Source organism: Triticum aestivum, chromosome 1D, assembly GCF_018294505.1.
Source record: "Triticum aestivum cultivar Chinese Spring chromosome 1D, IWGSC CS RefSeq v2.1, whole genome shotgun sequence".
NCBI classification, from domain to species: Eukaryota; Viridiplantae; Streptophyta; class Magnoliopsida; order Poales; family Poaceae; genus Triticum; species Triticum aestivum.
In genome coordinates, this window is record NC_057796.1 from 465,543,947 (window position 1) to 465,570,264 (window position 26,318).

At 46.6% G+C, this 26,318-nt stretch overlaps 1 protein-coding gene and 1 long non-coding RNA gene across 4 annotated transcripts; both read right to left on the reverse strand.

Moving 5' to 3' along the window:
* Positions 1-4,071: 4,071 nt before the first annotated feature.
* LOC123176018 (protein tesmin/TSO1-like CXC 2) lies at positions 4,072-7,814 on the reverse strand. 2 transcript variants are annotated; one of them, XM_044590446.1, is made up of 7 exons: positions 7,608-7,814; positions 6,950-7,065; positions 6,557-6,714; positions 6,216-6,480; positions 6,040-6,106; positions 4,787-4,990; positions 4,072-4,412 (listed from the first exon to the last, which is right to left on the reverse strand). In XM_044590446.1, exons 3-6 carry the CDS (start codon positions 6,604-6,606, stop codon positions 4,830-4,832), a joined length of 543 nt encoding a protein of 180 aa, XP_044446381.1. In that variant the 5' UTR covers positions 6,607-6,714; positions 6,950-7,065; positions 7,608-7,814; the 3' UTR covers positions 4,072-4,412; positions 4,787-4,829. The 2 variants fall into 2 exon arrangements, with proteins under 2 accessions (XP_044446381.1, XP_044446375.1); XM_044590440.1 differs by lacking the exon at positions 6,950-7,065.
* Positions 7,815-16,175: 8,361 nt separating this feature from the next.
* On the reverse strand, positions 16,176-19,020 carry LOC123176038 (uncharacterized). 2 transcript variants are annotated; one of them, XR_006488336.1, is made up of 4 exons: positions 19,008-19,020; positions 18,653-18,758; positions 16,586-16,714; positions 16,176-16,385 (listed from the first exon to the last, which is right to left on the reverse strand). It is a non-coding gene; the product is annotated as an uncharacterized lncRNA (long non-coding RNA). The 2 variants fall into 2 exon arrangements; XR_006488342.1 differs by lacking the exon at positions 19,008-19,020 and adding an exon at positions 17,515-17,614 and having other exon boundaries at positions 18,653-18,791.
* Between the last annotated feature and the right edge of the window lie 7,298 nt (positions 19,021-26,318).

A 26,318-nucleotide genomic window follows, 5' to 3' on the forward strand; every position in this document is an offset into this window, starting at 1 on the left:
CTTCTGGAACTCTTATGTTCGTATGGTAACCGCATAGCAATCAGTATGATGAGATTGGCATCAATCAAGTCATAAACTGATTATATGATATCATATACACCTATATTTGGTCTGCACACTTGTGCATTTCAAAATTTCTCACTTAAATTGTAGACTGATGTTGCATGTGACAAAAGAAACATACTTAATGACAAAATAAGCATAAAAATTTTGGTCTTTTTGGTACAGTACACATATGATTATATTCTTGTAGAACTTTTAGCAAGTGAACATATTCCAAGTTTCTAACATTTTTTTACATGGATATGAAGGAAGCTGCAAACAAATTCATGTACTTCCATAGAGCATCATACAATACGAAGTAAAGCATAAATCCTATTTGAGGTAACCAAACACATAATAAAGTTCTTGGAAATACCTTTCAAATAATTGATATCGCCAAATGAAGAAAATGAGGACGGAGGAGGGCGGCCGTTGGTGCTGCTGCTTTGCGCCCTTGCAGTCGAATTGGGGGAGCACGGCGAGAGAAAGAATGTGGTTGGGGTGTGCTTCACTGGGTGGCACGAGCAGAAGGCATGTTAGCGACCTTGCGACCATAATGATGTCAAGCTGAGAGAGACAGGGAGAGACACACAGACCTGGTAACGCCACCCTCCTTCAGTGCCTTCTCCAAGGCGTCACGGCCCTGTTGTGCGGATGCTCGCGACGGGATCGGGAATGAGAAGACGGCCTCGTCCAACAAGGGGACGCGATCCTCCTTGTGCCTCCTCGAGGATGGCGCGGCCCTCTTGTGTGGACGCTCGTGACGGGATCGAGAATGAGGAGACGGCCTCGTCCAACAAGGCAGCGCAGCCCTCCTTGTGCCTCCTCGAGGACAGCGCGGCCCTACCTCTGCAGCTGCTCATGACAAGGTAGAGGATGGACGTGATGGCCCCATCCGATGGAAGGCCGGGTCAACGAAAATGTCCCTCCGGTGGGATGAAATTATGAGTGGTGGCACCGCGTGATCCTGGCCATCCAGCGAAACGATCTTACGACCACCAGTGCAAATGCCCTGAGAAGTTTCCCACTCCCGCATGAATCAAGAATTGAGATTGGTCATGTTATAGAATAGTATGGGGATCGGATTCATGATACAAAGAAGTTTCAGTTTGGCACTTAATCTCTGTCGTATAAGTGTATTTTTGCGTAAACCACTTCAAAAAAACTTACTCCCTCTGTCCCAAAATTCTTGTTTTAGATTTGTCTACATACGGATATATCTATTCACATTTTTAGCGTTAGATACATCCGTATCTAGATAAATCTAAGACAAGAATTTTGGGACGGAGGGAGTACTATCTTTGCTCGCTTATGTACCAGCCATTGTCTTTTGACCAAAGCAATCTTATCATTACAGGGCACCTACATCGGCAAGACCGTGTGTTCCCTTCGGGATCCCCTACAAATGGTTGCAACAGATAAAAATGTGTCAGCTATTTTCTTTTTCTTTTTTTTTTATTAGCACAAGCATAAGTCTGATACATTAGCTGATCTGTTATGCCGACAGCGAACCAAAAATTATACTAACCGAGCCGCTGCAGACTATCTCTTGCAATCATTTTGTTCTCTCTACGTTGAGTCTGCTCTTCCCATATCTAATTCCGAACCAAATTTCCAAGGAATACAGATTGTAATAGTCATTTGCTTCTCCGAGCGAATCAAAGTTGTTTCTGAGAGTGGAGTGATGGCACTTCTTGTGTAATAGATCTGAAGGAGACATGAAAGACTCCCCCTCTCGCGACCGCGTCGCCCCCGCGGGCGACCGGTCGCGCCCCGATTCCCCTTCCGCCAACTCTCCCTCTCGCCCCCTTCCCTGCCGCCGTCGTCGGCGTTCGCCGCCAGGCCTGGCCCGGGCGGCACTGGTGGCGGCGGCCCTCGGCCATTCCCCTCTCGGTTGGTCTTCGGCGCGGGGCGGAGGGCGCCGAGGGGTGCTCCCTAGGCGGCGGCGGTCCAGCGTGGTAGCGGGGCTTCCTGGCGCGGCGCGGGAGATCGGCTGGACGGCGGCGCCCGCTCGGCCCAGATCTGGGCCCTTCGGGCCCCATCTGGGTCTGGGCGGGCCGACGGCGGGGCGGGTCGGTGGCGTGGCTTTCAGGAGGCGAGGGAGCGGCGATGGGCGTTGGGGTGCTGGCGCCGCCCTGCTGTAGCGTGGCCGGCGGGGCTTAGCGGGCTCGATTCGGGCCTGGCCGGGCCAGGGGTGGCCTGGTATGCCCTGCTACTGCGTCCGGACGGCGACCGCGACGGTGCCGGAGGCACGAGCCTCCTGCACGACAGCGGAGGAGGTGGTTCCCTCCTGCGCGGCTACGACACTGCTGCTCCCGTCGACCAACGCCTCCTCTCCTCGTCTCTTGGCCTCGTGGTGGTGATCTCAGTGAGGCGGTGTGGGTGGCGTTGCGACCGCGGTGGCGCGTGGGTGGGCGGCGAGTTGGCTGGTTGGCTCCGATCCGGTTGGGCGGTGGGTTTGGAGTTCGGAGAAATCCTTGCCGGGTCTTCCGGCTCCGATGCGGTGACGCCTGCGGGTGCCATCATTCCTCCCTGGAGGATGCCGGTGGTCTTCGTTCCGTCGTCGCATTCCTTCCTGGAGGTGCTGCTTGGTACATGGAGGATCAGAGCCTAGGATCGTAGTGTGTGGATTTCGGAGGGCGCAGCGGTAGTGGGTCATCCGCGCTTTGTCGAGCTGCCGGTGTTGGCATTGTTTCTTCTTCTTTTTCTTTGGCTTGTTGTGCTGCTCGCGACAGCGTTTGCTCTGTGATCGGTGTTGGTGCTTTGGAATACAAAGCGGGGGAAACCCTTTTTCGGTAAGTTGTTTCTGATTGCAGGAACTACGATAGTGTCAGTCTTCTTCTCTGCCTAACCTCTCAATGTTTTCTCCAGGGCACTTATTCTGCTAGCACAGAGCAGACGTTCAACATAATTTAAAAAAGGATTAATTACGACATAATCAAAAGAAAAATTGTTTTTGTTAACTATGATTATACGAAATGCATGCGCCGCACCACAACATCGATTAATATGATTCAGCACAATTTTTCAGCTTGTGAACTAAAATTAAGGACAATTGATCGCCCAACACAGAAACGCGTCTACATACCTCTTCGTCCAGCCCGGCGCCTGAGGATCGTCCTTGCCCGTTGACTGCTCTGAGTTGGGCGCCGACAAGCTGAGCCCCTCGCAAGTGCTGTTCAAATCTAATTGTATTGTCACCGCGGCATCGCCCACATCAATAATGCCGGATTGGGCGGTTGCACAGACAGAGTTCGGTTGTCTTGACCGTCCAGTATGGTCTCGCTGGCGCCAAGATCCAGCAGGGGAAACCTGTGCAAAGCAGGGAGCAGACTACGTACTAAGGTGCGCGCCTAGCCACAGCGGCTATCAGTACACAACAAAGGCGGCGGCACGAAACGTACCTGTCGACCGGATCTGGTACTCGAACCCATTGCCTCGCGCGTCCGCCGTCGCCATAGCTCTGAGTTGCGGCGGCCGACGCGATAGATTTCTTTTCTTTTTTTACTAAACGTCGGGCAGGGTGGGAGGTGGACCCGCGGTGTCACAGATGCATCCGTTACGCAGCTACAGTTTGTGTGACGGACCTCACGGGCGTCAATCGTTATGGACTGCCAGTCACGTCCTGTACCAACGGAACCTATGCACAAGCTGTCTTCATATGCACAACTGTACGATACTGTTGGATGCCACCCTTTCCCTCCTCTCTACGATCTCATTGAATGTACGTACAGACGCGTCCTTGGCCCATTGGTTAGCGAAGCGGGAGCAGGCGAGCTCGTCCGCTCTATCGCCGCTCTCGTACCCGAGTTGTACCCCAGTTATATTGTTTGTTTTGATTGACCACACCAGTAATTTATGACGGTAGCTTTTAATATATGCTTATGTTCTACTTCTATATCAGTCCAGTGTAGACTTTTCACGTTACGTCATATCATCATCAAAACACACCAGAGAGATTCATAAAATTCTCAGGGAAAAGATTTGGAAGATAATAACCATATATGTACTAATTACGGATTCATAAAATTCTCAGGGAAATTATTTGCGGCTATTTGGAAGATAATAAACTACACTGAGCAAATCTCAAACTAGGCGAGCTGTATGTATCAGCATCACAATACTCAAGTGGAGTATGGTTTTAAGTTGATCATCAGCTTCATCAAGATCAAATTCCACCGAGTTTGTTGATCTGGCTACCATGGTGGAGAAGATCACAAGTGTCAGTTTTTGAAGGGCCCTGATCTAGTAGGGAGTTTGCGTCATTGCTCAGCGATGCATCGGCCTGCTGCACCAACCAATGATGTGCTTGGGGATCAATATTGTGCTGAAAGTCTGAATAGAAGATGATGTCCTCGAGGCCGCCGTCACTACACAAAGGAACACATGATTAGAATGCTAACACATCCTATTTACCGTAAACTGTCACTTGCATGTTGTTCCGATGAAGACCGTGGAGCAGGTGTAAACACATCACAAAGAAGACTATCACGACAAACTGTTATTTTAAGAAAGGGACGTCCATAAAAGTTTGTCGCGGCAAAGTCTGGTAAACTGGATCATAATTTGGCATCAATTGGGATTTTTGTTGGTAACAATAGCCCATCTTCATTGCTCCTCCTCTTCATATTGTTGCCATAACTTACCAATTCGATTCTTCTTTTTTTGAAATTTCACTCCGCTCGGCATAGCAGTAGCGCAAGAGTAGATGGCATTTGACAAGGATGTTGAAAATAGAACTCACCCCAGGGCTTGAGTTGGTGGACCAAGATCAACATCCATGTGACTCAATTCGCTGGGATGTGGATATCATCCATGATGCTTGTTTCTGTCAACTGAGAAGCCATGTCGTCGTTGATGATTGCGGACGATCCATTCGAACGGGCAAGTGTTTCACCGGAGCCGCCAGATGTTCCTTCAGGACTGTCACTATGTGCTTGTTGAGCCGCTGGCAATTGATCATGCAAGAACACGACTGAGCATAAATGTATAAATGCTATAAATAAAGGGATAAGTATATTTTTCGTCCTCGAACTCTTCCGAGAGTTTAGAAATCGTCCCTCAACTCTAAACCGGAGAGTTTTCGTCCCTCAACTATCAAAACCGGATAGTTTTCGTCCCTCGTGCCGCTTCGCGCGGTTTTAGTCCGGGATGAACAGTGAATCAGTGAACAATAAAATCGAAAAAATAGCAAAAAAAATCTAAAATTTTACAGCACCGAAGATAATCTAGTGCGCAAGACCCGTGCAAAATTTCGTGGTGTTTCGACATTCAAGCAGCTCCTGGCAAACAAAAAACTGTAAATATGTACGTTGGTGCACAGTAAATTAAAAAAATAGCAAAAAAAAATTCAAAAAAACATGAAACATTTTGGCATAAAAAATGCTCGGGTACGCAAGCTGCATGCAAAATTTTGTGATCAAATGACATACGAGGAGCTCTAGCAAAAAAAACACAAAATAGCGCACTTTTTACAAAAAAATTCTGAGCCAAATTTTGTTTCTTTTTGTCACGAGTTCGTACAATACCCAAACATCACAAAAATTTGCACGCACGTTGGGCACCCAAGCCTCTTTTATGCCAAAAAAATTCATACCGCTTTGAATTTTTTTGCTATTTATTTTGAATTTACTGTTCACTGACGTACAAATTTATAGTTTTTTATTTGCCAAAAGCTGCTCAAATATCAAAACACCACAAAATTTTGCACGTGTCTTATGCACCAAAGTATCTTCGATGCTCTAAATTTTCAGATTTTTTTGATTTTTGTTGCTATTTTTTTTATTTTACTGTTCACCCCGGACTAAAACCGCCCGAAGCGGCACGAGGGACGAAAACTATCTGGTTTTGATAGTTGAGGGACGAAAATTCTCCGGTTTAGAGTTGAGGGACGATTTCTAAACTCTGGGAAGAGTTCGAGGAAGAAAATTATACTTAACCCATAAATAAAATAAATGAAAGTAGAAAGAATAGATGTGTGGCGATCGATGCACTCACCGCCTTTCACTCCGAAGGTGTTGCCGCACCCTGTGCACTGGCACTTGTCGCTGCACCCGACGCCATGCTTTGATTCGAGACAGGCGCAAATCGAGCATGAGATCGAGCACCGGCAGCACATGAAGTCATGCAAGGCAAAACAAATAAAAGCAGAGGAGACGTGAGTATGTACGTACCTTGAAGCACTCGCAGTAGAGCTTCTTGCATTCAGAATTGTGGCAGTTGCATCCCTTGACGTGCACCCCTGCTGCTTGCTGCTGCTGCTGTTGCAGCCCAGGCCCATCGCCGGCGATGATCTTGGGCTTGAAGGCGTCGGGTTTCTTCTTCATGATGCACTCTGCGCGCTCATCTACCTCGTCGGAGTTGTCCTCTGTGTTGCGGCAGCCCTGGCAGGAGCACCCCTCGTCGCAGAACACCCAGGCCTCGAAGCAATGGCAGTAGCTGCATGCATGTGAATGCGGTTTCGGTGAGGAGGACCGTAAGAGCACGTCGGCGGCGTCGCCAGTGGCTTACTTACCGCTGGAGGCACTGAGTCTTCTCGCAGGTGCAGTGCGGCAAATCGTCCATGGCGGCCAAGGAAGAAGGGTCAGAGGGGAGAAGACGGGGTAGGAGGCAGATTTGTTCGAGTCTGATGCACGGAGTCTCCGAGGAACAAAGATGTCCTATACAATACAACTGCAGACACAGAGTCCATGCAATTCTAGTCAAGTTGATGCGTAAAGATCCCGTCGAGAGAAAGAAAGATCCTCGCAGCCGCCGCGGAGAAAAAAAACATGCTGAGATCGTGCGTACCTGCGCACATGTAGTCGTGCTTAAATAACTAATAAAGTCGCGCGTTTTTTCCCTAAAAAAAAAAGTCGCGCGTTTCGGCCGGTCAGGACCGAGAGAGCGAGCGAGAGTCGTACTGTACCTCTCTACGTCAACCGTAGATGCATGCCATCCGTCCGCGCGGATCAGATCATCTCGCGGAGCTACACGTCGGATGAGGCAGGGCCGGGCCGGCAAAATCCGGGGCCCCGTGCGAAACTACAAAATAGGGCCCTATCACACTAAAAATAAATAAACTCACGAGCAATTATAATGTATATGTTTCCGCAAAAAAATAATTATAATATATAATTGTATTTAATATAAAGTTTCCAATCGAGGGGCTGCCTTAGGACTATCGCCAAATCGCTGATCGATCCTCCTGTAGGCTGTAGCAACGGTGGCGCGATCGATCTGACTACCTATGTTACACGGATACGGCAGGTATATTTGTGGGTAGAGGATGAATAAAATGGTTCAACGGTGCATTAGAAACTAAATTAATAATACATTTACTTATTTTCTCTCGAAAGTTCCCCGTAAGTAGGAACAGCTTGCCCTGTAGATTGTAGTTTCCCGTAAGTCTTCTGTAGTTGCGTACTAGTTTGTTTATGTTTTTTCTGTCGATGGATCTGAGTGTTCGTATAGAAAAGATCTGAATGCAAATTTTCCCCAATATTTTCTCTCCCGTAAGTCCCCAGCACTAGCAACATGGATGGGGTACATAATAAGAGCAAGGAGGCTGGATCAATGGAGCTTACTTGCAATTGCGTGATGGATCGGCGAGACGCTGCGTCGCTGCCGGTGGCGCGGAGAGACCGGTAGATGGCGATGTGGCAACTGCCAGGTGCCGGCGGCGCGGATATGTATGAGTTGTTGTGCGCTAGGGTTTGTGTTAGCGATCAGAATTCTAGCAATCGGACGGCGATAGACTCCTGTCCCGAAGATCCCGTTTTTCTTTTTCTTTTGAAGGTGTGACGATCCCTGGGACAATGTTATGATCCAGCAGCGTGGGATCGCCTGACATCGACCAGCGGCCTGGCTCGCGCCTAGATTCACGCGGAGTCGTGGACGCCAGCGGCCCAGGCCCAGGAATAACATTTTTTTCTGAGAAATATACATACTCGGCCTATAAAAGTTTAGGGCCTCAAATTTTATGGGCCCTGTGTGGGCCGCACACTCTGTACCACTATGGGCCCGGCCCTGGGATGAGGACGAGACGGACAGCGACGTCGATCGGCCGGAGGCCAAGACCCTGGCACCTGCTTCTGCTAGCCGGAAAGGTAAACTCACAAGACGATGTTGCCACGCTCGTGTACGACACCGAGACGGCGGGGCTGTCCATCGTCCCTCGCCTCCCAGGCGCGCCATGTGGTCGCTGGTGTCTCACCACGCCCACCGAGAATGGGATCTACACAATGGAGATCAAATCGAAGATGGACGGGCCGCTGAATGCAAGCGTGCATCTACTGGAAGACGCCCCAGCACCTACAAGCCACGAGGCGTACTGGTGGGGAACCAGAAATCACTGGTCTTGGAGCAGCATTATGAAACCACCACCTTTCCGTGTCACCGGTATGCAGTCAAGTGCCGTGCACCCAGGGGACGGAGGACGCACCTTGTTCGTGTGCGTGGGCAAGAACCATGTCCCATACATAGACATGAACGACGACTCCATTGGCGCATCCCATATCTTCTCCTATGATAGGGGGACCGGTGAGTGGATGCGCCACGGCGAGTGGGATATGCCGTTTTTGGGTCGAGCCCACTATGACATCGGGCTAGATGTGTGGGTCGGGCTCCACAAGACAATTGGGTCCCATGCTGGCTGGATGACGCGATGGCTACCTCTGTTGTTGCTGTTGGGAAACCGGGGCCACCACGATGGGGGCGGCGGCTAGCGCACGAGTCGCTAGGGATAACCCCTCCCGTTTCCCCTCTTTACGTTAAGTGGGTACTTATACCTTGACCCCTAGTCCCTATATAAAGCAACGAGGAGCCATCATTGTAACACCTGATGATTGATTAATAAAGCTGGTCTCCTTCATATCTCTCTGTGTCATTTACTTTCGCGTGTTCGACTACTTCGACTACTTCGTCTACGACGCTCGCCCTTGCTCCGCAACCTCGGACCAGACTCGTCGGCGGAGTTGCGGAACACGTTATCAGCACGCTTCGCTCCACCAACTCTCCGTCAACCCTGCGTCAAGCCTGCATCACGCAGGCTTTCGTCGATCCCGCGGAGGTATAAGATCCGATCCCCACTCTTTGCAAAAATGGATTCATCTCAGTCCAGCAATTCCGTTTTTGTGATTAGTTTATTTTTTTTTTGAATAAATCAACCTATGGTGTGGATTTCTCTCCCAAAAACTGAGCGGACGAATACGTCGCCGACCAATGTCGATGTTTTTGGATCACGAGAGACTTGTTCACTACACTATACGGGAGTCGGTATAGATCGTGATCCAGATGATCACGGTACCGCCGCAACGCACCCGCTGTGCCACGCGCCGTCGATGTTCCCGATGAACACGATGATTTTTTTGAGATCCCGACGCCGGCGTCGCCGTCCCAAGCAGCATGGCCATACCCGTGCCCGATGCACGTTCGTGCCGCCGCAGGCCCTGCTGGTCCCGGCTGCTGGCCGCCTCCGCGTGCGCGTGAGGTAGCCGCGCCCGGCGGGCTGGCTGGCTTGGCACTTGTCGCCGCCGCCGCCGCCGCGCCGTGGCCGCAGGCCCCGCTGGCCGCGCCGGGCCGCCCCGCCTCGCTACCAGTGTCGTGGCCGTGTCGTGGCCGCGCCCCGCCACAGGCCGCGCCACGCCGCCCCGCCTCGCTGGCCGCGCCGTGCCGCACCGTGCGTGCGCACGGGCCTGTTGAGGCCGCCGCCGCTCGGGCGCTAGGAAACCCTAGCGACCTTGAGCTGGCGAGCAGGCCGGCCCAGCGGGCTGCTGTGGACCGGGCCCCTTTTTCCTTTCCCTCTATAAAAAAAGGGGGGGAGGGCGCTGGGGCTGGCTACACGGGCCGACGGCCCATTTTGGCCTGCGAGCGCACTGGACCAGGCTAGAGAGCACGCGCGTGCAATTCTTTGCATTTGAGCCCCTGTAGTTTCCAGATTTTATGCATGTTTTATTCCTGCTGTAATATTTCGCGTAGAAGCCCCTGGAACTGTCTGTTTTCGCTGAAAACGCGTATTTGGGCTTAAAAATGCTTCGGGAATTCAATTTTTGGGCAAGTTTTCACATACTAGATGCACTTAACATGCTATCTTTTGTAACATGATATTATAGTATGATTTTACTGCTGTCGATTAATTGTTTAGCACTCTTAATCATTTAGTAAGTCATATAATAGCATGTTTTAAATATTGGAACGTCATTTTATTGAATAAGTTTATCAACATCGCTTTGTGCAAAAGATTACCTACTGTAATCTCATGATTTTTGCATAAATCGCAGATGGCCGGAATTGTCAACAAGGAGTTTCCTGAGTTGGCCCAGACAGGGCTGAACTACCTGTCATGGTCCTCGGACTGTGAGATCTTTCTTCAGGGCAAAACCCTCCTGAGGGCGATCGGTAAGGGGGCCCAGCTGGCCGTCACTGATCCCAAGTTCGAAACTGAGAATGCGCAGGCTCTGCACTTTCTCCGTCATCACCTGTCACCTACTCTGAAAGATGAGTATATGGCTGAGCGCAGTGCTTCTGGCCTTTGGACCGCTCTTAAGCAGCGGTTTGAGCGGCTGAAGTACACTGTGAAGCCACGTGCAGAGGCAGAGTGGATCCGTCTGAGGTTTGCGGACTTCAAGACGGTTGGGGAGTACAATTCGGCTCTGCACCGGATTTGTACGACTCTTCGGTTGTGTGGTACTGAGATTACCAACTCTCAGAAGATTGAGAAAACCCTATCCACTTTCCACCCCGACGCGGTCCAGTCCTCACGGAACTACCGCCAGGGAAACTACACGAGGTATTCAGAGTTGATTGACGTCCTCCAGGTGGCGGAGGCGCAGGACGAGGTTCTCAAAAAGAACTTTGTCGCGCAACCACTTGGGGGGAGTTCTCGCCAGGAGGTGAACGCTCTCAAAGTCCGCAAGCCTCAACAGAAGAAGAGGGGCCGGAAGGGCAAGAAGAAGGGCCCTCACCCTCCCGCCCCGGCTAAGCAGCACAAGCCGGGCAAGGGAGGGCAAAGGCCTCAGGACTGCTTCCGTTGTGGCTCGGTGGAGCATTTCTCCCGCCAGTGCCGCGCACCACAGGAGGTCGTTGATGCATATAAGGCTCGGAAGGCGCGTGAGACGCACCTCGCCTTGGTTCAGGAGGGAGCTCCACCGGCGCCCATGGCGGCACCCGTGATGATCGCTACTCCCCCTGCTGCGGCCATAGAGGCGACCCCCGTGGTGCCCATCGCGGCAGCTTTGGCGGTCTCTACCGACGCCCACGTCGCCATGGAGGTTGACCACATGGTCGCCTCGGCGGCGCCGCCACTAGACATTGATGCTGCCTCCAAGATGATTTCTAAGGAGGATCAGCTCACTAGTATGGAGATTGCGGCGGAAGTGAATGGCTTCATCACCGAGTCCACTTAGCATACCTCTTTGGTTATCATGATTCCGTGATTTGATACAATAAAATTGAATAAATTCGATTTGGTTGTAAGCTCTATGAGAGCATAAACTTATTCTTTACTTTGGCGATTGGATGACATTTATTCATTTATTCTATTATTTATACATGATAGCATGTTATGTTCTGAGATGTGTGCATTTATTTTTAATGTATTTTCTTCCTCATTACATTAATTAGATGTCATATTTTAGAACGCGTGTGGCGCCCGAATGGAGGAAACGTGCCTTGCCGATAGCGCCACCACTCATACCATTTTACGAGAAACTAAGTACTTTGAGTCCATTAAAAAATCTCCGGGAAGTATTATGACAATCGCTGGCTGCGGTTCTCACATAGTTGGCTCCGGACGAGCCACTATTATACTCCCCATGGGAACAACTTTGATCATTAATGATGCGTTGTTGTACCCGGAGTCGACTCGTACTCTTTTGAGCTTTAGAGACATCCGCGCTAATGGTTTCCATGCTGAGACCGATGATGAAAACGGCAAGGAGGGCCTACTCATCACAAAGCGGGATGCAGGTGGTAAACATGTTATCGAAAGGCTTCCTTCGTTTGACACAGGGCTATACTACACTAAGATAGTAGCACCGCCCGTGTACACTACCCTCAAGACCGTTTTTAGAAGCTCTGAACTCTTATGCCTCTGGCACGATAGGTTAGACCACCCCGGACTTAGGATGATGAGAAATATAATTAACAACTCACATGGCCATAATGTTAACGTGAAGAACTTCCCGAATCCCGATGATTTCGTGTGCTCCGCATGCGCTAAGGGGAAGTTAGTCATTAGGCCATCGCCCCTCAAGGTGAGGGATGAAATCCCCGCGTTCTTGGAACGTATCCAAGGGGACATATGCGGTCCAATTCAGCCCCTCACGGGGCCGTTTCGGTACTTCATGGTGCTCATTGATGCTTCCTCTAAATGGTCCAATGTTTGCCTGCTGTCAACAAGGAACCATGCCTTTGCAAAATTGATCTCACAGATCATACAAATGAGGAATAATTTCCCGGATTATCGTATAAAGTCTATTCGAATGGACAACGCCGGAGAATTTACTTCAAAGGCGTTCGATGATTATTGCATGGCAATGGGAATCAAAGTTGAGCACTCGGTACCACATGTTCATACACAAAATGGACTTGCCGAGGCATTGATTAAAAGAATTAAATTCATTGCCCGACCGCTCCTTCCGGGTTGTAATTTACCAACTACATGTTGGGGCCACGCGGTGTTACACGCGGCTAATCTCATCAACTTTCGACCGTCGGCCTACAACATCCACTCTCCTGTTCAACTTGCGCAAGGGTCGGCACCGAAAATTTCCCACCTTCGTAGGTTCGGTTGCCAGGTATATGTACCAATACCATCCCCTCAGCGATCGGCGATGGGCCCGCTCCGTAAGTCGGGGATATACGTTGGTTATGAGACTGTGTCCATAATCAGGTATCTGGACCCCATGACAGGTGACTGTCACACGGCTCATTTTGCTGATTGCATTTTTGACGAGGATCTTTTCCCGACTTTAGGGGGAGAGAATCAACCCCTTGATGCTAAAAGTCGAGAAATCACGTGGCAGGCCACGGGGATCCACGCTCATGACCCGCGCACTGCTGAGACTGAGAGAGAAGTCCAAAAGATAATAGATTTGCAGTCTTTAGCAAATCAACTGCCCGACCACTTTAGTGACTTAAAGACTGTGACAAAATCGCATGTGCACGCACGCAATGCACCGGAAAGGGTTGAAATACCGAAGAAAAATGATGGTATACCCGCTCCCGTCCAAAGGCCTAAAAGGACGAGAAATCCGGCTTCTCAAATCCCAAGTACTCGGGGACGCCTGACGAAAAAGGATAAGAGAGATTTATCACAGCCTGTCGCCAAAGTACCCCAAATTGAAACGGGGAGCCAGTCGTGACCTGGCACAAGTACGGAAAATTCAGTGCACGAAATTCCGGACTTAAACTTTCCCATAGGGGAAACACCCGGCGGAGATGCGAGTGCACACATCGGCGCGGGAAATCTAAAGGACCTTGCTCCCATAATGGGAAATTTGGTAGAGCAAGTGTTTGCGCCAGATGCGCTCCATGACGAAATGGCCATAAATTATATTTATACGGGGGAGTCCCTGAACCGAGCAACGGTGATTGTCGACATCAACTTTGCTACGAAAATTGCCTCAATCATAGATCTTGACCCTGAGCCTAACACGCTCGCTGATTGCAAGAAAAGGTCGGATTGGAAAGATTGGCAGCAGGCAATTACTGCCGAATTATTATCTCTCAACAAAAGGAAGGTGTTCGGACCAGTTTGTCGAACTCCTCCCCACATTCGCCCTGTCGGCCATAGGTGGGTTTTTGTTCGAAAGAGAGATGAAAATAATAAGGTAGTACGGTACAAAGCAAGGCTCGTTGCTCAAGGGTTCACTCAACGACCAGGTGTCGATTTTGAGGAGACTTATTCCCCAGTCATGGATGGAGTTACCTTTAGATACTTGATCTCGATGGCAGTAAACATGGGCTTGAAAATGAAACTAATGGATGTTGTCACTGCTTACCTATATGGTAACTTGGATTCGAACATATACATGAAGGTTCCAGAAGGTATCCCTGTTCCGAATCATGATAGAGCAAACAGGGGTCTATACAGTGTTCAACTTCAAAAAGCACTGTACGGACTCAGACAGTCTGGTAGAATGTGGTACAATCGCTTAAGTGATTTCCTTCATGAGAAGGGCTACACGAGCAATAAAGATTGCCCATGTGTTTTTATACGGCGATCCCAAGATGGATTCTGTATAATCTCGGTGTACGTGGACGATTTAAACATAATCGGTACGCCTGAGGATATTGAGGAAGCGAGTTCCTACCTGATGTCGGAATTCGAGATGAAGGATTTGGGTAAAACCAAGTTCTGTCTAGGTCTGCAACTTGAACATTCCCCTGATGGGATTCTAGTGCACCAGTCGGCCTACACCCAGAAGGTGTTGGAAAGATTTGGATTTGATAAGGCATATCCTTCTAAGACCCCGATGGTCGGAAGATCTTTACAGCCAGACAAGGACCCGTTCAGGCCAAAGGAAGAGGGGGAGGAAACTCTGGGACCAGAGGTTCCTTACCTGAGTGCAGTTGGAGCACTCATGTACCTCGCAAATTGTACACGGCCAGACATTGCGTTCGCCGTTAGTTTGCTTGCTCGGTACAGTTCTGAACCTACCAAGAGGCATTGGAAAGGTGTCAAGGACGTCTTCCGTTACCTGCAAGGGACCAAAGATCTTGGCCTGTTTTATAAAAGAAATCAAGACCTATCTATTATAGGCTATGCCGATGCTGGGTACCTATCGGACCCGCATGATTGCATATCGCAGACTGGATATGTTTTCCTTTGTGGTGGAACTGCGTTTTCCTGGAAATCGTCCAAGCAAACACTTGTGTCGACTTCCACGAACCACTCGGAAATCATGGCACTATTCGAAGCGTCAAAAGAGTGTGTATCACTTCGGCGGATGATCGGCCACATTCAGCAGACATGTGGGCTGAACACCGTACAAACCCCTACCATTATCTATGAAGATAATGCTGCTTGTGTTGCACAAGTCCAGATGGGTTATGTGAAGAGTAACCTCACAAAGCATATTAGTCCCAAGTTCTTCTATGCACATGAGCTGCAACAGTTGAACGAGGTGAGAGTTTTGCATACTAAGTCCTGTGACAATCTTGCTGATATGTTCACTAAATCATTACCGGCATCAACCTTAGAGAGGTGTGTGCGTGGAATCGGTATGATGAGACTTAGAGAGATGCAAGGTTCAGGGGGAGAAAACTTCACAAGCTCGTCGCTAAAATCTCAATCCTGATGATCGAGTACTCAACTTGATGGTTGAGTGGATTGTACTAGTAGAAGGCCCGTGCGTTGCTACGGGCAAAAGCCGAATTCCCATGCATTGCCACGGAATAATAAAAATATGAGCACGTTGATCAAACTATTCTTCCAATTTAGAAATACGGGTTAAGCATGGTTACATTCAGATTTCATCATGCAACGACGAATATAAATTCTCTTCACTTTTTTCCTTCTGGCAATCTTCATATGTCTTTAACTAACCAAATCGATCGCCACCACCACCCAAGAACTCATAACTGAATATATATATCATCCATTTTTAAATAGTATTAATACTCTCTCTCTCTAAAGAAGAAATATAAGAGTGTTTCGATCACTAAAGTAGTGAATCTAAACGCTCTTATATTTCTTTACGGAGGGAGTACGAGTCAACTTCACGCATCCATGTGTCACTATTATAAGGTACACAAAGATTGACAGTCAATATTACAAGGTACATAAAGATTGACAATCACTATTACAAGGTATACAAAGATTGACAAATTCACGTAAGCCTCTTATTTCAGCAATAATAGCACAATCAATGCAACCTTCAAATAATAAGCTCATTGTATATAGGAAAGGTTCCATTTATCTTGAATCAAGATTTTTCAATAATAAGTTGGATATTTATCTAATGTTTTTGAAGCAGGGGGATATGTATACAATTAGTATCTTTATTACAAACACAATGGCCTGGTCGTGGTCACAGCAGCAGGCGTCGAGGTCTTCATGGTGCCACCGCTCTCCTTTCGCCTCTCCGCCAAGTTGAGAGACGGTGCGACGACGGCAAACCTGTCACCGGCCTTTAAGTCCGTCCGCTTTCATGCCGGCCACGGTGGTCAACCTCGCCCCGAGCATCGACTTCTTCAGATGCGCGATGGCAGATGCCTCGCTCTCCCTCGGAAACACCATGATGGACACAATCGACCTTGCCCTGCCCGCCGGCATGGTCGCCATCGCAAGCATCACCTTCCCGTCTAGCCCGCGCTCGCCGACCGCCTCTCCCACAACCCGCTCAACAACTACCCGGCTCCTGCTTCCATGAAAATGCAATATATTTCATAGTCACCAAAAGGCAACAAAAGTAAGATCACCAATTAAATCCTAGTATGACGAAACATTTATGCCGAAATAGATACGAACCAACTCATAGATTAAAGTTAAATCTAGCAATATAGTACACGTGGCACCAGAGTAAACCCCATATTAAACAATGTGGTAGATAGTGTTTACCTGAATGCTGACAGAGGTATACCAAGTAACAAAGCTAGTTACAGCCAAAGCTCGATGCCTCCAAACCAAAGTTTAACTCCTAACAGGAAATGTCTCCAAATCAAGCTAGCTGCGGCCAAACTTTGAAACCTGAAGAAAATGGAGGGGAAAACGAAATCAGGAAAGGCAAGAGAAAGAAAATCATATAGGATAAAATTATCTCACTGCTCCAAACATATACAGTACAGCTAAGAAATCTCCTTATTAGTTCTTTTATAGAATTAGCCCACTGATGAGATAAGATAGTAAATATAGTTATTTCTTACAACAATCTTTGGAAGATTAGTATTAAACATATACATCGGGAATTCACAAAAAAAACATATACATCGGGAGATGAAGTGGTTTTTTCCAGAGAACTAACTGAACAAAGAAACTACAATTAATAAAGTAGCACATAGTCCGTGATGTAATTCGTAGCAGTACAGGTCCGCTGATGTTACCACACAAACACAAATTACCTGAAGCCTGCCAATCAAATCGAGTACGGTACGTATTAAAAGAACTGCTATGTGAGCTAAGGAAGCAGCATTGAGGACGCAAGGAAATACAATTGTCACTTGTCAATACATTCCCCTAATCTCCCGAATTTTACACTACATGCTCATACACTTCTATTTTTGCATCCCATATTATGTTTGATAGCTCAGTTGTTCCTGAATTACACCAAATAGAATATCAATTCTTTTGGAAAAGGTAGACATCCATATAAAAGACATGGTGTTTAAATACTTTTAAAAGCCATAACTTAAGTTCACAGAGGCAATAGAACAAATTATCTATAGTTTCCTTGTGCTCTAGATTGTAGGTTCATCACAGGTGCAAGATAAGAAATTAAATTGCTTTGAAGAATATAAAGATAGCAAATGAAGAAATCAGCCGCTGCCTACCGGACTCAGGTTTGCAGCATACAAACATATATACAGACCATGAATGTACTATGACTTCAGAAGAATATACATTAATCTGCCATATTGTAGGGAAACAAATCTGGAGCACAAAGTAGAGAGAAACACCTGTAATACACGTGCATGATATAACACTACCTGAATGTAACAAAATATAATTGTATTTCTAATGGAACAAAATAGAGCTGTGGGCATTAACACTGTATCTGGGCATGGTACTCAAGATGCTTCTTTATTTTTTGTTCTTATTACATCATGTACACTTCAAAGAGAGGCGCCGACTCTACAACTTTTCAAGCATCAAACTATATAAGAGTAATTACCCGTGCATTTTGCCACTGTTTGTTAGAAATACATCACATCAGAGATGCAGAACCCATTTTCTCTTAGGTCAATAACAAACATTAAACCTTGGAGACGGGATTAGCAATTCCGTGGAACATTAACTTCTCCCACTGGTTCAATACACTCTTCAATTTTGATTCTTATTTTAGCAGCACGGTAAATGCCATTTGCTGCTTCAATACACTATATATGCATGGTTATGCAAATCAAAATTGAAAGATGGTCTGCTGCAGAAGTGTAGAAAACATGCATGGTGGTGTTGTAAGAGTGAATACTTATTTATGAGATAAATCGGCATATGAGCTGATACTGTATAAATTAGGAAGACAAAATTGAACTATGCACCATTGAAAGACAAATTATGAAGTCCACATTTTTGCTGAGACATATTGCAGATTTATATTAGCATTCAACATCTATTCACAGAAGACAAAAAAGGTCAGTCGATTTGCAAAGCACACATCTGCATGAATATGTCACAAGTTATATGTTTGTCTTAAGGTTACAGAATGATGATCAATTCTCAGGGTAAAACTAACTGTAACATGCCTCTCATTATTATTTTTGTTAGAGAAGAAGTTACATTTGCTACGTACTAAAATTGTTGGGGTTCCAGACCTTGGGTTATCTGAAGTGTGGGTAAGTTGTAGAGGTTAACAGCATGGACATCATTCCAATTTTACGGCACGAGCAAAAACATGTCAGAATGCAAGTATGCAGGTCAGGTATCCCATTGTTTCTGCTTCTGCAATGAATATGTTGAAAGGTGAGTTACCTATTAGGGAGAGACTCAGCTCAATGTCCGCAGCTGAAATCAGTGTATCCTCTTTCTGTCAACCTTCTGTATCTTTGAAATCTTCAAGCTCATGTCATGGTATTTGCTTCAAGGACAACAAACAAATCAGGTATGTGATCCAAGAAGAGAAAGGAAATTTAACAAATCCATTCAGAAATTGAGAGGTTGATAGCATTTTACTTATGTGATGACTACCTCGACAAAAATCCATATATCTTGGAACGCAGGGCACCAATCAGAACCATATTAAAGCAGTAGACAGAGAGGTCCGCGAAGAAGAAATAAATGCAAGAACAGAAAAAGGGAAAAGGAAAAGGAAAGTGAAGTGTATTACTGTATTGATGCCAGACGAACATACGACCTCGACCCCTTATCACCTACAGTGCAACACGGAGGAATGAAGAAACAATTTGTAGTCCCAAGACTGATGCTGGATTCTACATTGTTGAATCTTTAGATGCATTGGTAAGTGGATATATAATGAAACTGCAACAATACAAAGCTAAATAGATTCTTATAAAAGGATTAAATAATCAACTAAAGGCATGTCTAAAGATGAAAATTATTTGCATCAGACCCATCGGAATTAGCTTTTGCCATGTAGTTTATGAGCTAAAGCTGAGCATTTACTAATCGATAAAAGCATCAAGCATCATCAGCTATAAAACAAACTACATTTTCTAATAAGATGGCACAGGCATGAAATGCCGAAGAAGCAGTCATGAGAAATCTGGACCTTCCTCGAGTTGCCTTTGTGTAAATAGGAGGCATTTTTGTCTATGTAACCCTGAGAGCACAGAACCAAGCATGAGAAATCTGAACCTTCCTCGAGTTTCCTTTGTGTAAACAGGAAAATTGAAATCCTTTGCCACACATCTGAACCTTCCAAGAAGCTGTTATCAGGGTTACACAAAGGCAACAAAAACTACTATGAAAATTTCATTGATAGCTAGAGATCTTGGTCCTGACAAGCAAAATAGGCAGTCATGTTTTTATTTGACAAAAGAATCTAGCATATTTACTTCAGTTTAATTAAACCTCCAACGGAGACTAACAAATGATGGAGGATGCAGCCATCATTGCAAAAGCTTCGCCAGCATCAAAAGTTGGAGCACCCCGCTGAACGGATAAGGTACTCTTATACTACATGCTCACACTGCCAAACACTCCATAAGAATAATAAACAATAACATTCAGATTTATTTCAAATGGTAGAATATTCATCAAATCAAACAAATCAATATTGCTTGACGTGATCTCACTCCTGCGCAGTGCTTGCTATGTGTTCATCATCTACTTACGCCTCATTGGTGTTTCGCTTCGTGGCTGAGGACTTCGACGATCAAGAGGCGTTTCTTTTGTACTCCCTCCGTTCCTAAATAGAAGTCTTTATATAGAATTCAATATGGACTACTTACGAAGCAAAATGAGTGAATCTACTTACGCCTCATTTTTCACCATGAATGTTATTTCGTGGTGAAAAATTTGCAAGATGCTAAAACTTTTGATCTAATTTCATGTCCCAAAATTTCATATTTTTTTATTCTGTTTTTCATTTTCTTTTGAATTTACTGTTCATGGATGGTGTAGGTGCATCTGGGAGTAGAAAATCCACTCTGTTATATTTTTATATTGCATGGTTTGTTTCATGTCTTGTAAGCTGGTCCTACAGCACCATGTACCTTGTATCGTGTTTCTTTTGCCTTTTCTATTTTTCAGGGTGTCATTAATTTAATGTCGGGTCTATGCCTTCTTTCTAAAAAATCAAGATGTTCATGTAAGCAATGTAGGAGCGATAACCCACCTCTCTTTGCTTCTCTTCTTTTCTCTTGTCCTGCTGCGCATTGAAAATATTCTCTGACTTCTTCGGAGTGACATCCGTCCATTCCCAAATTCATGCGCAGACTCATGGCGAAGCTCCACACGGCTTGTTCAGATTTGACTATGCCATGACTTCTCAATTTTCTGACAAGGATTGGTGCAGATCTAAATAGGAAAGGTAACAAAAAATAATCATCAGAGTCATGTTGCACAAAAATCAAACAATTTCTCTATATCTCCGCCACTCAGTCAAAATGTGTATGCACTAAATTAGAGAGCACATGAGAAACTGTTTAAGCAGCATAAATGAATGATTACTGCGGTTGTGAGCTCTAATTAAGCTAGGTGTTCAGGCATACAGTAATCGAAACGAATGGCACAACCGAACTAACGATGAGCAATATGATGCACATAGATTACAGGTGCCTGAATCTAACCTAGAGATAGAAGCTTGGTGATGCCTTCGGCAAGTTCAACGACCTCGCCGGCCCACAGCACAGGGTCAACGGTGCCATGACAACAAAGGACCCTAGCTGAGGCAATCGTCCACGACGTGATCTTCCTCGTCTGCATTGTCGAAGTCTTCTCACCCCAGCCCCCGGTCGAGTTGCCGTCGATCGGGAGTTCCGAGGATTGAGTGGCTGTGCAGATCAAATCGGCGGGCATCATGACCTGCAGCGCTCAGCAAGGAGCTATGCGGGGCGGCACCATGGGAGCCACACGAGCGACATGGCGAGGTTGGGGCGCTCCTTGGCCGCGGGAGGCGAGCAGGGAGAGACAGAAGAGCGGCGGCATGGTGGCATGCTTCAATGACAGCGAGGTCGATGGTGGGAAGGCGTGACCAGATCGACCTGTCGCGCAGCCGGCCGCCACCGCTCGCAGACAGAGAGAGAGAGATGTGAGAGGGGAGGGACTTCCATGGGAGAGAAGAGAGGATGCGTTGACCTGTGGAGCTCGCCGTCGGATGCGGCATGTGTGCCGCCGCCGCCGCAAGGGAGATAGGTCATGGAGGAGACCGCGCGGGCGCGAGCGCCGTTGCGATGCGCGAGTTGTGGGAGAAGACCGGAGCGATGCAGGCGTGGCGGCGCGGGATCCGGCAGGTGGTCGGACGGGTGTGGCTGGAGGTGGGGGATGTGAAGGGAAGGAGGAGGCCGAGCCGAGCGGTGGCGGCGCAACCTCTACGAACCCTAGGCGTGAGAGGGGATCGAGCGCATAGGAGAGGGAGGAGAGGAGCGTCTCGTGGGTGCTGGCTGAATGATAAAAAAATCGGTCGGAGACAGAGAGGTGAGACGGAAAATAACTCGACGAAAAATAACCAACGAAATTAAACCCGACGAAAAAAACCGGACGAAAGTGGTGGGACGAAAATAAACCCGGAACGGAGACTACCAACTGAGACATTAGGAGTAGAGATAAAGTCTGAACTGGTTTCTGGCGTGTTACCGCGGATGTGTTAGCTAAATATTCTTTTGATAGAAGATCCTCTGAATTCTGGGAAAGTTCCATCCCTGATTTTATTTCTCATGTTATTGTAAGTGATACTATCCATTATTTGAGGAATAAAATCTTTTGGCTGTGAAAAAAAAAGTCTGAACTGATTTTTTTTATATTGGTATAAAATCTGAACTGATACAACAACAGAGACGCGTAACCTGGCGACCGGCAACACCTGGCCCATCACGAGCCCTCGGTATTTTTGGTGCTAGCCAGCTCGGGTTTAAGGCATTTACTATACTAATACCAGAATTGAAAATTCTCTTTCTAGAAGAACAAATAATAAAGGTAAAAGACCATCCAACAGACTACCGAGGATCTCTGCCGCAAAAGGAAATTGATGCGTGGAAAATCGATCCCATCGACAGGCACAAGCCACACAACCCTAACGCGCTCCTCGTAGCCACCAGGCGCCGCCGCGATGCTGCGGTCGCTTCTCCTCCTACCCCGCCTCAGCCGCCACGGTTCTCAGCTGTGTCGCCGCGCATACCAGATCACGTCGCGCGGCTACTACACGTCGTCGGAGGACGAAACAGACTTCGAGGACATTGATCACCCGGATGCCAAGCCCGCTGACCACTACCAGTACGGCTGCGCGTGGCCGAGCGACGCGAGAAGGCACTTGTACCTGGTGCTGGATGACTGGAAGAAGGGCTTCAGCATATACAAGCTGGATCTGGACAGCGACGGCAACGACGGGCGCCGCGACCTGACCCTGCCGGCCCCGGTTCACCGCCAAGAAAACAGGCACGTTACTGGTCGTCCCTGGAACTTCGCCACCCTGGGCAGCAAGATCGTGGCCGCTGGCGCGCAAGACTCAGACTCTACACACAGCTTCGACTCTGAGGACGATGCAATCACCCTCATCTACGACACCGAGACGGCGGGAGTATCTGTCGTGCTAGTCTCCCGCAGGTGTTGCGTGGCTCCTGGACGTTAGCCGCGGCAGCCGGAAATGGCCTCAACGTGTTCGCGGTTGGCAAAAAAATGCACCGCCTAGATGAGCCGGTATATGGAGTCAGACCACACTGGACTTGGGACACCATCCCGTCACCGCTGCCCTTCCGTGTCCGCCACATCGAGTCTAGCGCAGTGCACCCGGAGGGAGCAGGGCGCATGCTGTTCGTGTCTGTGGGCCACTCGGGCTGGAAAAAAGATAGTACTTCCTCCGTAAAGAAATATAAGAGCGTTTAGATCACTAAAATAGTGATCTAAATGCTCTTATATTTGTTTACAGAGGGAGTATTATATCAAATGATTCAAAGGACGAGTACCCCTCAGACAGCAGCGACACTATTGGCCTGACGAGATCATACGAGGGCTCCTCCGGTACCCGTACCCCTGAAACATTCTCCTACATGGGGGGCGGCAAATGGAGGCGCCACGGCGAGTGGGACCTGCCATTTCATGGCTAGGGCCACTACGATGACGAGCTGGAGGCATGGGTGGGACTCCACAAGATATTTCATCATCCCCAGCAGCTGACGGATGGCTACCTCTCCTCGTGCGATGTCGCGTCTCTGGATGGGTGCCCCGCGCAACTGGCCTGGAATCTTTGCACCGAGAGGTTGTTCGACCCCGACGATGATTGGCACATCGGTGCTAGTCTTGTGTATATGGGTGACAACATCTACTGCCTCGTCGAGCTCGTGGCGCACGAGAGATTCAAGAAAAGGCGTCGTCTGTGCGTCGGCCACAAGTGTGCAGTCCGTCTGACCATTTTCCGTCTCAGGTATGGCAAGAATGGCGAGCTCACAATCACCGCACGCCGACCCGATCACACATACCTCTTCCCTAGATTTGGTAACAACACCGGGGTGAGGGCATTCTGGATGTGATTGAGGTGTATGTATGCTTCCACGTGTTAATTAAGTAGCTAGCTATTCGGGGCGGAAATAAAGTTGAACATTTGCCGTAATTTCCAAGGTCGGATGGTACTTGTTAAATATTTATGTTTATTTTTCAGGGCACCACATCTCTCCTAATAGATAGATATGATTGAGTTTCAAATGTTCAGTTTTTGAAAAATCAATCTTGAGGTTTATGACATCCATAAACGCTAAGGAGTTTGTGGTGTTCTATAAAATGTGGAATTTTTGTGGTGCAATCAGCAAACACAAGTAGTCTTGAGCAAAATAAGAAAACACTATGATGTTTTTCTTCTCTGCGCAACGTTATGCAACAATCTAAGTATCAATAGAAAATGATCTGTGCTTATACTAGCTAGATTGATAATTATTTTTTCACAGAAAATCTACATTGGGAATGTGTGATGTTTGATGAGTACAACGGTTTTGAAAAACCACTCACCTGAAAGAGGAGTTGTGGACTTTTTGTAATGGCTAGATTGAGGTTTAATTGTAATAGAAAATCTACACTAGGATTTTGTGGCATTTCATGACTACACCGGTTTTGAAAAAACACTCATGCGAGAGAGGTTTCGTGGCTTTTTTGCGATGGCTAGATTGAGGATTAATTATAAATAGAAAATATACATTGGGAATGTGTGGTGTTTCGTGAGCACATCGGTTTTGGAAAAGCACTCACGTGAAAGAGATGTTGTGGATTTTCTTTTGTAATGCCTAGATTGAGGTTTAATTGTAAATAGAAAATGTACATTGGGAATGTGAGGTGTTTGGTGAGCACATCGGTTTTGAAAAAACACTCATGCGAGAGAGGTTTTGTGGCTTTTTTGCGATGGCTAGATTGAGGTTTAATTGTAAATAGAAAATATACATTCGGAATGTGTGGTGCTTGGTGAGTACGTCAGTTTTGGAAAAGCACTCACGTGAAAGAGGTGTTGTGGAATTATTTTTGTACTGCGTAGATTGAGGTTTACTTGTAAATAGAAAATGTACATTGGGAATTTGTGTTGTTCATGAGTACGCCAGGTTTTGAAAAAATATCATGTGAAAGAGGTGTGGCTGTTATGATAAACTTCAAAAAAAACATGACCGTAGTACAAGCCTCATATATACAATGTTATACAAAAAAAAGTGTTGGAAAATATGTACCATATAAATTCATAGTTTTGTCTTCTTCCGAACAGCACCACACCCTCGAGGTATAATTAGTAATGCAATGTCTAGAATTATTCTCATAATTTTTGGTATATTAAATAATCTGGAGTTATGTAGATTGTAGGTACAGTCGAGCTTGAAAAAAGAACACTCTTATATGAGAGATATTTGTATGCCGTGTTGTATTACCTTAGGGTATAAAATTTTCTTATATTTTGATACGGAGGTAGTAGTTACCAAACACAGGTAGTTTTACACACAGTGCTTCTCTATCTGCATGTGTCCCCATCATCTCTCTCGACACTCCTTCTCCCCGCTCTGCTGGAAGGAGAGGAGATATGAGCTCATCCACCGTCCTTTCTAATTTCTTTTTAGACCCATCTTGCATAGTGTAGGTCTTTTTGTCTACAGTTTTCCTTCGCCAATAACAAAAGAAAGAAAAATATCAAAAACTAAATTTAGGCATTTGAGGCCGTAAAAACACATAATTAAAATACCATAGCCAGTTGGATTCCAGTGGAACAAAAATACATATGAATTATTAGAAGAATTTTTTTATGTTGCAGATGAAAGTACATGGATTTTGATATTAGATGTTACTCCCTTCGTCCCATAATGTAAGACATTTTTTTGTAGTTTCAAAAACGTCTTACATTATGGGACGGAGGGAGTACTTGATTAGAGAGATAGAACCGAGAGAAAAATACATGTATCGAGTTTTTTCCATGAGTTTGGAGCTCATATTTAGGCTTCTCCAAACTTTGTTGGAAAAGTGAATATCATGTCCTATGAAGAAAAAAAACCGTTGGTGCAATTCTATGATTAAAATAATAGGAATATATTTTTCTTCAAAGGGATTACACTCATATGTTTTCCCTCGAAAAATATTTTATCCCAAAGGACCATGAATTGATAAAAAAATCTCAATTAATGTCAAGAATTGGTTCTTGTCCTTAATTAAGTGATGAGCAATAAAAATCGTACATCCCCACGGTGATTGAGATTTTCTAAATTCTTTTTTATTGGAAGATATAGAACTTTATCAAGTAAGCAACCCCAGTTAGGAATGAAATGCCCACAAAACTATAGGCAATGAGATATCCATATGAGGAGGTTGTAGGAGCGAGATCTACACGCCCAACATATAGGCGAGGTAGGGATGTCGTCACTAGTGCTGACAGTACTGGTACATGCAAGCAAACAACCTTCCACATGTTGACATGCCAGTTATGTGTACTCATCGGCAGTTGAGAAACAAGGGAAACGGGGGATGATGAACGAGCATTGATCAGGTCACATGGCATCAAAAC

Excerpts from the sequence above, each read along its gene's own strand:
- LOC123176018 (XM_044590440.1), bottom strand. The coding sequence starts at position 6,606 with ATGGACGATTTGCCGCACTGCACCTGCGAGAAGACTCAGTGCCTCCAG. Across the intron at positions 6,481-6,556 it reads AAGACTCAGTGCCTCCAGCG|CTACTGCCATTGCTTCGAGG; the intron begins GTAAGTAAGCCA and ends ACATGCATGCAG. Across the intron at positions 6,107-6,215 it reads TCTACTGCGAGTGCTTCAAG|CATGGCGTCGGGTGCAGCGA; the intron begins GTACGTACATAC and ends CTCGAATCAAAG.